Source organism: Dipodomys spectabilis, unplaced genomic scaffold (genome assembly GCF_019054845.1).
Source record: "Dipodomys spectabilis isolate Male_0828 unplaced genomic scaffold, ASM1905484v1 ptg000145l, whole genome shotgun sequence".
Taxonomy (NCBI): domain Eukaryota; kingdom Metazoa; phylum Chordata; class Mammalia; order Rodentia; family Heteromyidae; genus Dipodomys; species Dipodomys spectabilis.
Window position 1 is genome coordinate 16,196,097 of NW_024870822.1, and position 16,609 is coordinate 16,212,705.

General features: G+C 37.4%; 1 protein-coding gene across 1 annotated transcript; it reads left to right on the forward strand.

Annotated features, from left to right (window-relative positions):
• Positions 1-502: 502 nt before the first annotated feature.
• LOC122117875 (mas-related G-protein coupled receptor member X1-like) lies at positions 503-16,268 on the forward strand. Its single transcript, XM_042691750.1, has 3 exons — positions 503-560; positions 12,464-12,527; positions 15,269-16,268. Exons 1-3 carry the CDS (start codon positions 503-505, stop codon positions 16,266-16,268), a joined length of 1,122 nt encoding a protein of 373 aa, XP_042547684.1.
• Positions 16,269-16,609: the final 341 nt, after the last annotated feature.

Below are 16,609 nucleotides of genomic sequence, written 5' to 3' on the forward strand. Positions count from 1 at the left end.
CACATTTGAAGAAACCTGGGGAGACGAGAGTGACAGGAAGTCACGAAGGCAGCCTGAAGTTCAGAGATGTGGGAGAAGCGTTGTCTGCTGAGACCTCAAAGGCAACAAGGCTCCATCTTCTGCTTCCTAAGAAATGTCCCCATACAAAACGCAGAGAATTACACCGAGTGTATGCATATTCCAATTTCACAGGGCTTTACACACTCAGTCCATATTCGCAAAGGATAGCTTCTCTAGAGAGAAGTGGAAACGTGGACTCTGGGGCTCCCTGCAGTCCCACATGGCAGGTGGAAGAGCCACACCCTTAGCCCATTTGCTGGCACCAGAGTACTGTTCTGCCCCAAAGACTAGTTGGTGGCTCTCGTGTGCTGAGTGCCTGCAGACCTGTGGGACTTGGAAATTTGGGTTCCATGTTTTGGCTTCTGAGATCTTGCAGACATTTGGTGACAGGATAGAATAGTTAAGATGACAAGGAGGATAAGGGTGGCGTGGTGTTGACGTCATGATTTCTGCACACTCACTACCATTCCTTACAACATTTCACAACGAGGAAGCTGAGAGTAGGTTTAAGTACCTTAACTATTAGTAAGGCTAAGCTAGCAGAGTTAGTAGATCTTAAGGCCAGAATTCTAAGCAATTGGGTTGGTAGACATCACGCTATACTGGCAGCGGATGGTGTACTCACAGCCATCTGTGAATGCCCAAGCTGCAGAAACAACACGGTTCCGCCTCACTGTCCTGCTTTAAATCGAAGTGGGCAGAGACCCTTCCCAGACTTTACACTTTCTCTGATTGTGCTTCATTCATTCCTATCCTCCCTCCTTCCCTCACTCCCTCCCTTCCCTCTTCCCTTCCTTTTGTCCCTTCGCTACTTGAAGTAGAGTGGTAGCAGTGACATGAGGCTCTTACTGACCAGTCAAGGGTTACACAATGTCAGCAAAAATCTTTGACTGCCACTTTGTGTCCAAACATATTTCATGTTTCTTTCTCATCTCTCCGATGACACTATGTAAAATTTTGCCCTTCACTTCCACCTTGAAGATCTCTCTCAAAGAAAAGAAATATAAATCCCACCCAAACAAACCAAGCCAGAAATATTTGTAAAAGTTTATTAAATTTATACACATTTATAACATTTATTGAATGATTCTTAGAATCCCATGTCAGGAATGAGAGTAGGAGATTCAGGGAAGTTGAACAATTTCTTAAAGGCCATACAAGATTGCAAACAAGCTGAGTATTGGAATGTATGTTTGTATCCTGAGCTTGTAAACAATGAAGGGCAAATAACTACCTCTGCCTTTGATAAATACAAATGTACCCACTTTTTTGTTGCTGTGCTTTTGATATCATATCTAAGATACCATTGCCTATTCCAAGGTCACAAGGATTTACATCTACTTCTTCAAATATTTTAATAACTTTAAGAATCATCCATGTCTTTGATCCATCTTGAGTTAATTTTTATATGTGAGATAGGAATCTAACTTTATTGTCTTGTATGAGAGTATCCAGTTGTTTCAGCACCAGATTTTTGGTGGCACTGCATTTGAACTCAGGATCTCATGCTTGCTAGACAGTGCACTACCACTTGGGCCATGCCCCCAGCCTCCAGTACCATTTATTGAAAAGACAATCTTATCCCCACATTAAATTTTCTTGAAATCCTTATCAAAAACCAACTGATGTTATATATATATAATATATATAAAACATTATATATTATATATATAAAACATCAGTTATATATATATATAACATCAGTTTTATATATATATATGTGTGTATATATATGTATATGGATTTATGTCTGGATTCAATTCTATTTGTTTTTCTTTATGTGGTACTATCACAAAATCTTATTTATTGTAGTTTTGTGTAAGTTTTGCAATCAATTGAAATTCACCTTCTACTTCTTCTTAGGATCACCTTGACTATTCTGGGTTCCTTGTAATCCTATACAAATTTCAGGATCAGATTTTCCATTTCTACAAAAAAGCTACTTAGTATTTTCAGAAGGTTATGTTCAATTATTCAGTCAGTTTGGGTACTTTTGTCTCCAACTCATGAACATGGGATATCTTCCCATTCATTTAGATGTTTACATTATATTAATGGCGTTTTAAAGTTTCTAGTGTACAAATTTACTTTGTTAACTTTATTTTCCAGCATTTTATCCATTTCATTTATTTTAGAATTTTTCAAATTTTATTTTTTAATATTTTTGGAGTTCATTTAGATAAACATCATTTTATATGACCATATGCACATAGCTATTGAGCCTTTGTGATCCTCTCTTAAGAATATCTTTGTTTGGTCTCACTGTGTGAACATTTAGAGTCCTGTTTAATTTATCATGTCCTGTCCAAGTGTTATTTTTTGTCTTTTGCTCACTATTGTGTAGTTTTAAATTCTTTATTGCTAGTGCACAAAAAATAAAACATTTTTTGTACAATGAAAGTCTTATATATTGCATCTTTGTTTATTTTCTCTATGGGGGTGTCAATTCTATAGGGTTTTCCATATTTAAGATTAAATTCTGTATATAGAGATTATTTTATTTTTTCCAAACTTAATATCTTTCTCTCCTTTTCCCTAATACTTCATAGCAATGTTAAATATAGACAGCAGAATTGAACATCTGAATCTTATTTTGGATCTACTGTATCATTTTTAATTAAGTATCTGCTGAAATCTTTTGCCTGTTTTGTAATTGGATTGGTTATTTTCTTTTTGCTGTGTTTTAAGTGTTACTTATTTATTATTTCCAAGCCTGTGTTTTGCAAATATTCTCCCCAGTCTGCTTGTCTTTTCCTTTTCAAATCTATATTTGTTGTTGTTGTTTTGGGGCTGGTACTGAGGGTGCTGCCCCTTAGCTTTTTTCCTACTTGAGTCACTCACTGCTCCAATTCTAGCTTTCTGGTGGTTTTGTGTGTGTGTGTGTGTGTGTGTGTGTGTGTGTGTGTGAGAGAGAGAGAGAGAGAGAGAGAGAGAGAGAGAGAGAGGAGAGAGAGAATGAGAGAATGAGAGAGAGGAGTTCTGCTTGTGCTGGTGTTGAACTGCTATCATCAGATCTCAGACTCCTGAGAAGCTTGAATTACAGAAATGAGCCACCAGTGCCCAGCTTCTAAACAGTTCTCTTTTCAGAACAATAGTTAACAGCCTTTCCCAATCCCTGTTCCTGGCCCCTGCTCATTTTGTTTTTTTTCTTTTTCTTTTTTTTCTGTTCTTTTCCTTCTTCTCCTCCTCCTTACTCTCCTCCATTTTTGTCTTCATATTTTTCTTTGTGGGACAGTAGCATGCTGACTTTGGCTGGATTGGCTCCCAACCTCTGATCCTTCAGCTTCTGCTTTCTAAAAAGTATTACTTTTGTGCCCCATCATGGCTTGTTGTTGATTTCCAAATTAAAAATAAAAACCTTATTACCAGGAATAATTTTACATGTTTAGCAGTGAAAGAATTTGGGAGAGGCAAGATCTCCATGGTTAACATGGCTCCAAGATGTCAAGGCATCATAAGATACAGAAATTTAAATTCTTAACCAGTGTAACAGTTTGGCTTTTAATTAATGCTGAGGACTAGATACTCTTTCCAATGTGTTTGACTTTGCTATTATCAATTTCTCCATCTATGAATTTTGGTAAAAAGAAATATAAGAAGAAATGATTGAATCCATTATTAGAATTACAGAGTTTAGCATCTTACTCTAGATGACAGATTCACTGAGCATAAAATCAGCAACAATCTACTGAGTGTGAACTACATCTGATAACAGCAATAATAATGACAACCATTTCTAATTCACTATGGTTTGGTACATTTTTAATGTTTTTATCTTAAAATTTTAAAGAATAGAATTATATAAGCTATTCTTTCAGACAACAATGAGATTAACCTAGAATTCAGCTACAGGAAAATAGGGAGAAGTCCTCAAATATTTGGACATTAAATGGCAAACTAGCAAAAATTATATGAGTTTAAGCAGAAGTTTCAAGATAAATGGAAAAATATGCTCAGCTTCATGAAAATTAAAGTAAAATTTATGAAAATCTGTGAGATGCAGCAAAAATAGTCCTTAAGGAAGACTTTATGTAATGGAACAGGTAAAGAAGTAAAAAAAAGATTTCAAATCCACTATCTGAAAATCTACTTTAAGAAGCTCAAAAAGACAAAAATAACTCGACATTTACAATTAAAAAAGAATGCTTACAAAACCTCAGCAAGTACCAATGATGTAAACAAGAAATCAGTAGAGAAAGACAGTGAAACCAAAACCTGGACATTAAAAAGGTCAATAAATCCAACAAATCCTTAACCAGATAAAGAAAAGAGAAAGATGACACAAATTACTGGTATCAGGACAAGCTTATAGGATCCATGGACATTAAATGGAAAAAATAGAGAATGCTATGAACAAATCTATGCCATAGAGTGTGATAATTTGTTGTTCAATTGTTAGACAAGGAAGGTGTGAGTTGTGATCAACATAGTTTTTCTTCTCTCTAAAGAATTTCTTTGAGATACTTAGCAAGGAAGTTCTACTGATAACAGACCTCCTCACTCTTCCTCAAAGACAATTCTTTTACTTCCTCAAATGGTTTCACTAGGTTCAGAGTCCTAGCTGTTTTCTTTCTTCTGTCAATACATAAAGCTCTTGTGCTGCATTAATTCTGAAAAGAAGATTGAAGTAATTATTTTCTTCCTTCTTTATAGGGAAGGCCTTTTCTGGAGCTATTAAAGAATGTTTTGTCTTTGATTCATGCAATTTGAATGCTATATGTCTAAGGAATGATTTTGTAATTATCCTGCCTGGTGTTTTCTCTACTTCTTGAATCTCTGGTTTATCACAGATTCAGGTGAAAATAATTTAAGCCAGATACCTATTGCCTGTTCTGGTAATCCTACCTACTCAAGAGGAAGAGTTCTGGAGGATCCTGGTTCAAGACCAGCCTTGACAGAGAAATCTATGTGACTCAATGTCTAATTAATCACCAAAAAGTCAGTTTGGAAGCTGGATCAACTAGTACAACATTAACTGTAAGAAAGAAAGCCAAGTAAGCATGAAGTCCTGAGATCAAGTCCCCATACTCAGAGAGAGGGAAAACAAACCAAAAAAGCAAATTGAGATAAGTTGATGATCCTAGAGAGTAAAATTAAGAAAGACTTTCATGTTTTGTCACATGCACTTCCTGTCATTTGGAAGGAACATGAAAAGAAATCTATTAAGGCTAAGACAAAATGTAATACAAAGCAGGCAGGACCTTACATGTTTTTAGTTACACAGGTTCCTAGAAAAACCTCAGCCTGTCTAGCATCACTGACCAGCTGGCAGTGTGAGGCTCCTAAACAATTGCTTGCAGAGAAAGCGACCCAGTGGTGGGGGCGGGGATGGGCAGAGGTTGAAAGATAGAAGAGAAAGATCAAATGTTTAGAAACATCCGGTGAGAAACATATCTCAACAAACTTCACGTTCTCACTTGCCAGTAGGTCCCAGGACAGGAAATCACAGGGTGGTCCCCTAGCTTGATAAAAGAGATTCAAGCATCATGGTTCACTCAGGCAGAGATCTCTCCATTGCAAGGCAGTGTCCTATGAACATTGTCAATCCACAAGGTTCTTCATTTCAGTAGGCAGCAGCTTACCATCTATGCAGAAAAAATGGAGGAAAGGTAAGACTTTACCCAAAGCCTGTCTTAAAAACTCCTTTGCCTTTTTCCTCCTAGTCCAAACTGTATCTTTTACTGGTGGCAGTTTCCTGGGAACCCAAGGGGTCCATAAGAATCAGGACATACAAAGCTTCCCTTTGACAACTTTGTGTACTGGAAGAAATGACTCAAGATACTGAAAGATGTGAACCAGGAATTTTCCTTCTTGGTAAAACTTGTCCCAATCTACCCTTCATTTCAATCTTTCAAATTCCTGAGATGATAAGAAATTCACTACTTTCCTTAATTTAGAAAGCAAGAAGGAATACACAGTGCTTCCTTCAAAAAAAAGTGCTGGGAATAAAAAAAGGCATGTGTTTTACTCATCTAAAAATTTTCTTTTCTTTGTATTAATGCCAGATTCCCAGGAAGTAAACATGATCTAACACAGGATGACTGAAGTTGTCTTAACTGAAGGGCAATCTACCATTGCAGGTAGGTTTAGGGAAAGTACATTTAATGATGGAGAATGATGAGGATGTTAAAGGGAGTTTAATATCAAATATCACTAGATATTGGGAAGCTGAAGCTGTAGTTTTAGGAAAGATGCACAGATAGATTCTTTATCTTTAAGATAAAGTTTACAATATAATGGAGAGAGTAAGGAGAAAAAAATTTAAAAATTAATTTTCTGTTCTCTTGCTCTCTATGTTTCTGTCAGTTCTTCTCTTTGACTAAATGTTACCATACACAGAGGAAAAGGCATTCTATTGATCACATAGATACATCTACTCTCAGGATCCAGAGAAGAGAAATGGGACAAGAAATGTTGGCAAGTGAGGAAATCTATTTCTTTGCAGTCTCTTGTGTTTTCTGATACCTTCTGTATTTCAATGTAGTTAGATATATAGTTTTTACTCTATCTCTTCTAGTTTGTTTGATTTCATTTGTTCTTACCTCCTTATCTTGCATCCTATCTTTTAAATAATCTCTCACTTGGATTAAGTTACTTAAGAGTACATCTATATCTATAGATCTGGCATTTTCCTCATCCTTTAGAAAGAATGATATGTCATTTGCAAGGAAATAGATGGACCTGCAAAAATTATATTAAGTGAAGTAAGTCAGTATCGGAGAGATGAAGGACACATGTTTTCTCTGACATGTAGAAGTTAACTCTAACTTATAATTATATATAAAAACATGTTCAGGGTCATATGCATATATACATAAACATATTGCCCCAAGTATGGCCTATATAGGAGAGGTTTGCAATGGTATAACTCTTTCAACAACTAAGCTGGAACATGTGTTGTTAGGAGGGGGGGGGGGGTCGAGAAGAGGGAGGACCAAAAAGAGGGGGGCAGACAAATGGAGAAAGGATATAGTCACATCTGAAAATGGAACAAGGTAACTTGAGGGGATGGATAGGGTTGGGAGAGATAGGGGAAAATATTGATCAAGATGCATTATACTGGTGGACCCAATGCAACAATGAGATGTACAAATCGTTATGTCGAAAAACGTACTTTACAACTTAGGAAGGGCTAGGAGAGGGGAGATGGGAAGGGATGGGAAGGGGAAACAAAGGAAGAGGCAACAATGGTTGATAAGAAATGTACTCATTACCTTGCCCATGTAATTGTAACCCCTCTGTATGGTATTTTCACAATTAAAAAAAAAAGAACAAATGCTTCCCCTCTGTATGGTATTTTCACAATGAAAAGAAAAGAAAAGAAAGAAATGTACCTTGTAACCCCTCTGTACAGCATCTTTACAATAAAATAAAATTTTTAAAAAAGAAAAAAAAGATGCATTATACTAAAAAACAGATATATTTAGTTGCAACTCATTTGTAAAAGTACTTAAAGATAATAACAACTAAATGTTGAAAGTCATAGTATTTATAAATATTTAAAATTGTTGATATTTGATAGTAAAGAGACAACTATGATCATAGTTACTTCAAAATAGGGAAATTTTATTAAACTTTGAGTGGATACTCAAGGGTCCCCAACAACAAATGGTTTCAACTTGCTAAATCATCCCTCATTCATAGGGATGTGCTTTTATCCCCAAGCTCACTCATGACTGCCAGCCATGAGGTTATGTTTATACATGAGCATAAAGGAGAAAGAAGTTCAAAATCCAAGAGTTTGTTTTATGACTTCTGCCTGCCTCCTCTTCACTAGTGTCTAGTTAGTAGATCCCAATACCATCAAGGGAATTTGGATTTGAGTTTCTTTTTCTGTTATAAAACATCCCAATTCTGTGAGACATGAACATTGGCAGCCTTTAGACACTGATTCTCCTTTACATTTCCAATTTCATGATCCTCCAATAGTTTTCCTGGGAGCTCCTCACATTGTGAATGATGAACTAGAGAATGGTGGGGAATCTAAGGAAATGGGGATGAAGCTGGATCTGCACTTCCTATGATTAACATATGATTAAGATAACTTCTGTATTCGTTAATATCATTCCTCCTATAGGAAGAATAGTATATGGGTGAGAATAATATTTATAATTGATAGTCTCTAAAGATTGTGTGCTAGAGGCTGAGGATATATTAGTGAACCACAACAAAAACTCAGCAGATCTAGTTAGTAAAGAGTTGAATTTAATGAAAGAGGGAAAAGGAAATAATAAATAGGTACAGTTGAATGTTCAGCTTCAAACTGTGTTCAGTACCACAAATAAAAACATCAGTAAGTCCTGAAAGGAAAAACATGGTCTAGATTTCTTCTATATTCTCCTCAGGCCACACAGGGGTATAGGAACTAAGAAAGCATTAATATATGTCATAAGCCCTTGATACAGAGATTCCTACCATACTTCCTGCTTCACTTTTTTGTCCTGAATGAGCTGTGGGCAGTCAGCACTAAATGGGACCTTTTCATAAGCAGTTGGAAGCACTTAAGACGATGAAGTATGTATGTTATCTTTGTCCCTTCATCCATCTCTATGAGTTCCCTATTTCCTGGGCTTGTTTCTTTTCTGTTTCTAAAAGCTGCAGATCCTTTTTCTAATTAATCATGAAAGAGCATACTTTTTAAATCTAATCATAGAGAGTATGATTAGATTTAAATCTAATCATAGAGAGTATGCTTTTTAAATATTTCCCCCCTTTCCAAGTGTAGTTCACACAAGAACTTGGTAGTGAAGCTGTTGGGCTCTGATGGGTAATAACATCAATGTAGAATTGTTAGTGACTCTACTTTTTTTGTATCCAATTTGGGGCAAATGACTCAGCTTTTATTTCTCCTATGTAGGATGGAAATATTAATAGTACATCTAGCAAGTAGTTATTTATTGGGTTAATGGAATCCATCAATGAATCAATCAATCATCTGCTACTGCTCAGTTACTTCTGAGTATATTCGTGCTTTCCAGCTGAATTGTGTCTGAGCATCTCCTTTCTCAACCAAAGCCCCTTAGCAATGGAGATTTAAAATATTTCCCTATAAGAGAATTATGCATCTAACAAAAGATTTCAAATTGTAATGCAAATGCTATAACTAATATTCTGAAGGTCTTAGGCTACACATCACTCAGCAAGCTAATTACCAACTCCCCTTAGATAATTCCCAAAGTATTTATGTTCAGTATCATTGCCATTTTTTCCAAACTTTTTTTTCAGACTTTCCTTTCCTTCTCTAAACATTAGGAAATTGTCCTTAAATCTTTTCACCAAATTACAACAAAGTCTTCTAGGTATTCAGTAAAGCCAGACACTGGCCCTGATTGGGGTAGTGATGAGAAGGGACCATTATTATCCATCTGTATGGGTATAAGGATTGTTTTTCTAACACCCCAATGGTATGTAATGAAGTGAATATTATGTAAAATACAGTTTTTAAAAATTCTCTACAGGTATATTTTCTGGAGACCAATTTTATTTAACATATTTGTGTGGCAAGACAAATTTCCAACTATACTGATATCTCCTATTCATTCTATCATTTATCTTTTTTTAGATTACACATTTTCTTCTTTGGAGAACTATACTGTCCTCAACATGGAATGGGATACTGAGACACAAAAATGGACAAAAACAAACCCTTTCCTGTCCTCATGAAGTTGACTCACTGAGGTCTAGTAGGTCCCACATCTACCTTAGCAAGAGGTTTTCATGACTCTAAATCATGGAATTCTTTATTCCTGGTAGAACAACCAATCTTATTCCCTGAGAAAGTCTCACTCCTAAGAAGAAACTTCTGTCTTGAGCAGAGTCAAGCCTCTGCTCCACATAGTCTGTCCTACACTTTCATCTTCTTGCCTCTAGGGGTCATGACAGAACAGCTTGGGGACAATAGAGTGTTTACATGTCAGTAACAGACTATATTATAATGGAAAGAGTCCAAGCTTTAGAATCAGAATATAATGAGCTTTAATCTGAGTTTTAGAATCTCATGGCTTCAGTAATAATTTTTGCAAACTTCTGCTTCATTTCCTTCTCTACAACACCAGGAAAGTAATCCCATATAGCAGAGTGGTCCTGAGAATTTGAGCTCATGTAGTAGGCATTCAAGTTTGTGTTCCCAGGGTCACCGGTACAGTATTTCTGAGAATGGATCTAGCCATCACAGCCCGTAGGACTAAAATCACAATGAATGGATGACGATGACATTCCTCCATGTTTTTATAAGGAGATCCATCTTATGAACTTAATGTCTCTCTTTATTACCGTTGTTGAAATGGCAGGACACGTGTTTGTGTTCTGGTTTCTGGACCAGAGTGCTTCCATGGGATCACCTCCTCCACGTATATTCATAACTGGCTATGGAAGACTTTTTTCTTTGCTGCCACATTATAAATACTGTGATAAATTTCATCATCTCTTTCTATATAAGCCACATCTACATTCACAGCTTTTTTTTCTTTGTCACACTATGGACCTTGGCTATCTTACAGGCCTTCACAGGGTTAGAATCAAGCATTGCCAGTCCATCATTTGGTGCATGTGGTGTCACTGTTACCAGTTGAGCCACGTTACCTATCACATGTATCTGACTATGTGTTGGTCCCCGCTGCCAAGCATCCTCTGAGGGTGCTAGAGAGGCTTCCTGTTTATAGAGTTAGATGAAAATTAGTGTCAGATATTTGATTTCATCTTATCAACCTGACAAGCAGGATATGTATATACATATTTTTAATTTGTGATTCTCTCTGAGTACAGCCTGGATCTGTCAGAATCTTCTGTCACTCTAGAGGGTAGAGATATCAATGACTAATCTGTATGTGGCCATCCTACTCAGAATGCTGCTTTTCCCTATCTGATATCTTCTTTTAGCCAGCCAGAGATTCATATTACTTTGGTTTGAAACTAGTACTGGTACAATCTTTCAGTATGATTTTTCTATTCCATCCAACTTGTCCTGTGTTAACAGCTGTGCTAACTCATCATTTACTTCTTTGTTGGACCCAATAGGTAGGGATAATGCAGACTCTCCAGCTGGTTCTCTAGAGGGTTACGCAGAAAAGTCCCAAAGAGGAAAAACATAAATATAGCCATCCTCAAGGAATCCTGGAGATGTAGCAATGATGGAGAACTGCTTTAATTGGGTATATTTGTTTTCAGAGTCAACTTCTCCCAATCAGCTTGGGAAATCTTAATTTTTCTCATTCATGGCCCCTGATCTTGAAACAGCTATGATAACAATCATCTTCTGAGACTTATGTGATATAGGGCCTCTTACACATAAAATTTGCTGTAGTATCTTTGGGACTGTCTTAGCCAGGGGCTTTACCAACTCTGATTCAGGACTCTTCTCACTTTTTGGCAAACCTTTCCTTCACCAGAAGGTTGAAGATAATGCATTTCTTTGATAACTCCATTTGATAAATAAATTTCACAACTTTTCCCCCATTTTCCTACAACTTGTCTCAAAATGATAAGCATTAATTTCAAACTCATTCTAGAAGAACAACCTTTAAATCTGGGAGTTCTTATAAAGCCTCATCTCCTTAGCTTAAAAAATATTATGGGGGCTGGGAAGGTGGCTCAGTGGTAGAGTGCTTGCCTTGCATGCATGGGGCCCTGACTTCGATTCCTCAGCAGAAAAAGCCAGAAGTGGCGCTGTGGCTCAAATGGTAAGAGTGCTAGCCTTGAGCTGGAGAGCTGAGGGACAGTGCCCAGGCCCAGAGTTCAGGCCCCATGACCAACAAAAAATATTATGGAATAAATGACTTATTAGACAAATACAACTGATGCTTTCATAATATAAGCCTGTATTCAACCTCCATTTATCAGTTTTGAGTCACCATCATTAATCCTTCTACCATTTTCAAGTTAATCAAGCATTAAGTCATATAAACAGATAATGTCCACATATGCCTAATGCGGTTTGACTGTTTTGTATGGTTTCTTTCACATGTCCTCTGTTAGAAGCCCAGCTATTTCTCTCCCCTTTGACTTTGCCCTGATTTACCCTGATTCTATTGCTCTCTGATCCTCCAATGCAGGTTTACAAGAGACTTAACAGTCTTCGTGCAAGACTTTGTATGTCAAATTTTCTTTTCTTTCCTTATGAGCTCATAACATTGGCTTCATTCATTATTTTTACACAAATATTTTAGCTAATAATTCTATGAAATAGTATATTAATCTTAAATGGTACATTTAAAAATAATTTTAGGATAATCTTTAATTAAGGAAAAATTGAGCTGTAGTGATATACAACAATAAGTGTAAAGTTGATGTATTTTGGCAAATGGATATATCCAGGCAAATTAAAAACCCAGTGACCCAGTGCCTGGCTTCATTGTTTATTATAGCCATATAGAACAATCTCATACCATTTGGTTGTGCCACCTAGGTTCACTGTTGTCTATGAACAGACACATAGAACAGGGAGGTAAACCAGATGAAGTGAGATTGGGGTGAGGTGGGATGGGAGGAATTGATGTACAAGTGGAAACTGGGCAGATACCCAGATATCTCACAGATATCTGTGAGGATCCTGACTCAAAATGGCTCTCATCTCTGACTTACTTCCCCAGACCTTGATGTCCTAATCACAGGAGCTGTCCAGAATATTGAGAAGTTCCACTTCATCACTAGGCTTCACTCCAGAACCTCCAGGCTTCTCTTGATTTGTAGAAAAAGGAAGCATACATACTCTGACATTGGGCAGAAAAAAGCTCTTCCTCTTCACTTTGAGTCAACTCTTCAACTGTGCACAGAAGAATGGATGGAAGGTAAAGTGGTATGCAAGATAACCCAGTTCCCAATAATAACATTTGCACGGAGTTAACACCCTTATATTTCTACATTGAAGTGATATATGCAGCATTATGATAGGCTATTTCCTTCAGAAAAGGTAGGAGACAGGAGATCCTGAAAACAGTTCAGGAAGACCTGAAGGTTGCACTTTCAAATGAGTCAACTAGACCAACTAGAAAGTCTAGCCAACTAGATTTTTCTTGCTGTATTCTCTCTTTTAACCATTCAAATCTTTATCATAGAGATCAGGAATGCTGCCTCTTAAATCCATATAAGTAGCAAAGTGACACAAAAATATTGTTTCTTAGAGCTTAAGTTTTCATTGTTTTACTAGCTTACCAAAGTTACTCCCTTTGACATGTTTTAGAAATATGGAAGAGAAAGTTAGCTCAGACTGGAATACTTGAGTAGCATTACTTTATATATTTACAAAGGGGAGAGTTAATGAAAACAGGCAATGATAGCTGGTTTAGACAAACAACAGTGAAACACTATTCCAACACATAGGCTTAAAGGGATAGGGGAAGAAGCTGTCACCAGAAAGCATAGTGCTATACACACTTGAAGCATTACAAGAGAATAAGCAAGGGGGGGGGGAGGGGTAGAGAAACCCTGATATTACTATACACAGCCTCACATGAAACAAAACAACTCTTTCTAAAAATTTTTATTTTAGGGGCTGGGAAGGTGGGTCAGTGGTAGAGTGCTTGCCTTGCATGCCTGAGGCCCTGGGTTCGATTCCTCAGCACCACATAAGCAGAAAAAAGCTGAAAGTGGCGCTGTGGCTCAAGTGGTAGAGCACTAGCCTTGAGCTGAAGAGCTGAGGGACAGTGCACAGGCCCAGAGTTCAGGCCCCACGACCGGACCCCCCCCCAAAAAAAAATTTTTATTTTATTGTAAAGATGCTGTACAGAGTGGTTACAGTTACATGAGTAAGGTAATGAGTACTTTTTTTTTTGGCCGGTTGTGGGGTCACTTTTATAGAACATTTATCGTGTTATTGAAAAATGCCTTGGATATGAATGGTAGAAAAAAGAAATACAATTTATTGGTTAGATATCAGTTTGGATAACCCAATAAAGAACCACTATAATAATGGCCATAACAAAAAGTGCTTTAGAATTGGGCTATAGACTCTAAGTAAACTCAAGAACTTCTTCAAATATGCTGCTCCCCAAACCCCAAATTGAGTCTTCTTTGAAACAAGAAGAACACTAAATGTTTCCAAATAGGCTCAAGAGAATATTAAAAACAGAGAATATCTAATAAAGTTTCAATAAGCTGCTATTATTCCCTTGTGTGGACTTTCCTCTTTCTCTACTTGATATCTCTATTTGATATCTGCATCTCTCTTTGTAACATTTATACTGCACTTTGTATGCTCACCCACTCATCATTTTCTTTCAGACAGAAGCTTTCATAAACAAAGAAAGTCTACTAAGGATATCCTGGGAGAGAAGGGAATAGGTTGAAATGTGGGTAGGATTATATACTCTGCAGCCCACCACTTAATCATTCTCCACAAGCACTCTGTATTTCAAATACCTCTTTTTAGAGGCACTCAGTCCTCACTCTACCTTCATACTTCCTCTTCTGTACTGCTGAAAACTTCAGCTTCGTTACCAGCCTTCCTCAGGCTCTGTGTCAAAAATGCTTGTAGGTATTGTGCAGATTCATAATAAGTCCTCCCTCTGAAGCCCTGTCAGTGGTCAGAAGCAGTCATTTGGGCCCACTGTAGAGTTCTTCACAAACATAATTATGCCGAGTGAAGTTTTCTTCTTAATGTTACATGCATCAGTTGTAATTCTTTTTCATTTATTTTCATTTTTATTTTCTATTTAGTGCAAATCATCCAATATGGTAGGAATTCTCCTGTTTTTTTTTCTTTTGTTGAAATAATATTGGGAACATACAGGTCTAATAAACACAGGTGGGAATAGAACATGTGTTCCTCCTGTCTTCAAAGGCTGGCATTGAAGACACTTTTAGACCACCAGTTTTAGTAATCGTCATGAATGTCCAAGACATAGTTCGTAGTGGTCCTAACTCAAGGTTTCCTTTTTCTGTTCTGGAGGGAACACTATTAGTTATAGAGGTACCATGATCACCTTTGTGACTATAGCTCTAACTCCTTGAGTGGAAGTGTCTGGATCATAGAATATTTCCATATTATTTAGAGGACCTGAGGTGGAGAATAGATGGCTCAGACTGCAGAGTCAAACAAAAATGATTTGAATTCATACTGCAGGACCCCTCAAGTTTTGACAATTCACTTAATCATTTCAATCCTTTTTCCCCAACTTTATATAATAGGGACAGTAGTTTCCAATAACAAGATAAGATGGTCTTGAGAATAGGGATCATATGGTAGACTCTCAAATCTTGTTTGTGTTCTCAGCAGCACCAGTGGTGGTTTTGTGAGCCAAGATCCAACCAGTCCATTCCAGTGGACAGAAGCCACAACAGTGAATGGAACTGACCAGTTCTGTGAAAATCATTTGGTCCTGGAATTGGTAAACCTCATCATTGCCCTTGTTGGGCTGGCAGGAAATGCAGTTGTGCTCTGGGTCTTAGGATTCCAAATGCGTAAGAATGCCATTTCAGTCTATATCCTGAACCTGGCTGTGGCTGACTTCCTGTTCCTCATCTGCCTCATTATAACTAACATGCTGTTTGTCATTGACTTATCCTACTCATTCTCTGGCCCTGTGAGTGCCATCTTAACCAATGTGGCAACCATTCCCTACATTACAGGACTGAGCATACTTAGTGCCATTAGCACTGAGCGATGCCTATCAGTCTTGTGGCCCATCTGGTACCACTGTCACCGCCCAAGACATATGTCAGTAGTCATATGTGCCTTGCTCTGGGCTTTGTCTCTGATCCTGAACATTCTAGAATGGTACTTCTCTGGCTTTCTAGAACTATTTTATGATAGAAAATGGTGGGAAAATGTTGATTTTATCATAACTTCATGGCTATTTATTTTATTGATTATTCTCTCTGTGTCCAGCCTGGCCTTAATAGTCAGGATGTTCTGCAGTTCTAGGCGGTTGCCACTGACCAGGCTGTATGTGACGATCTTGATAACAATGATGGTCTTCCTTATCTGTGGGCTGCCTTTTGGCATTTTCTGGTTCCTCCTATGGTGGCTTCCAATTTCTTTTTATCATAACTCTTGTTATCTTTTTCCAGTTACACTTTGTCTATGCTGTGTTAATAGCTGCGCCAACCCTGTTATTTACTTCTTCATTGGATCCTTTAGGCAACAGCGGCAGCGGCGAACCCTCAAGCTAATTCTCCAGAGGGCTTTGCAGGACACTCCTGATGTAAATGATTACAGAGGCAGCAATTCCCAGAGAACCCAGGAGGAATTAGAAAGCAGAAGGTTAGAGTGACCCTCGAGCCTCTGTCTTGATCAGACAGATGTGACTTTGAAAGTCTGTACTAGACTCATCTTAGACTCTTGCTTTAGAAATGTCTCAGTGATTTTGCAATGCCTTCAAATAGAACATTTTTGCCTTTTTTTAAAAAAAGAAAATTAAAAATAAAAACATCTCCACAGTTTTGAAATTATCAATAGAGGGCTGGGAAGTTGGCTTAGTGGTAGAATGCTTGCCTGGCATGTATGAAGCCCTTGGTTCTATTCCTCAGTACAACATAAACAGAAAAAGCCAGAAGTGTTGCTGTGGCTCAAGTGGTAAAAGTGCTATTCTTCAAATTCCCTCTAAATATTTCT

Coding starts and splice junctions, on each gene's coding strand:
- LOC122117875 (XM_042691750.1), top strand. CDS start 503: ATGATTTCTGCACACTCACTACCATTCCTTACAACATTTCACAACGAG. Junction 561..12,463: donor TCACAACGAGGAAGCTGAGA/GTAGGTTTAAGT, acceptor TGTGCCACCTAG/GTTCACTGTTGTCTATGAAC. Junction 12,528..15,268: donor CCAGATGAAGTGAGATTGGG/GTGAGGTGGGAT, acceptor TTGTGTTCTCAG/CAGCACCAGTGGTGGTTTTG.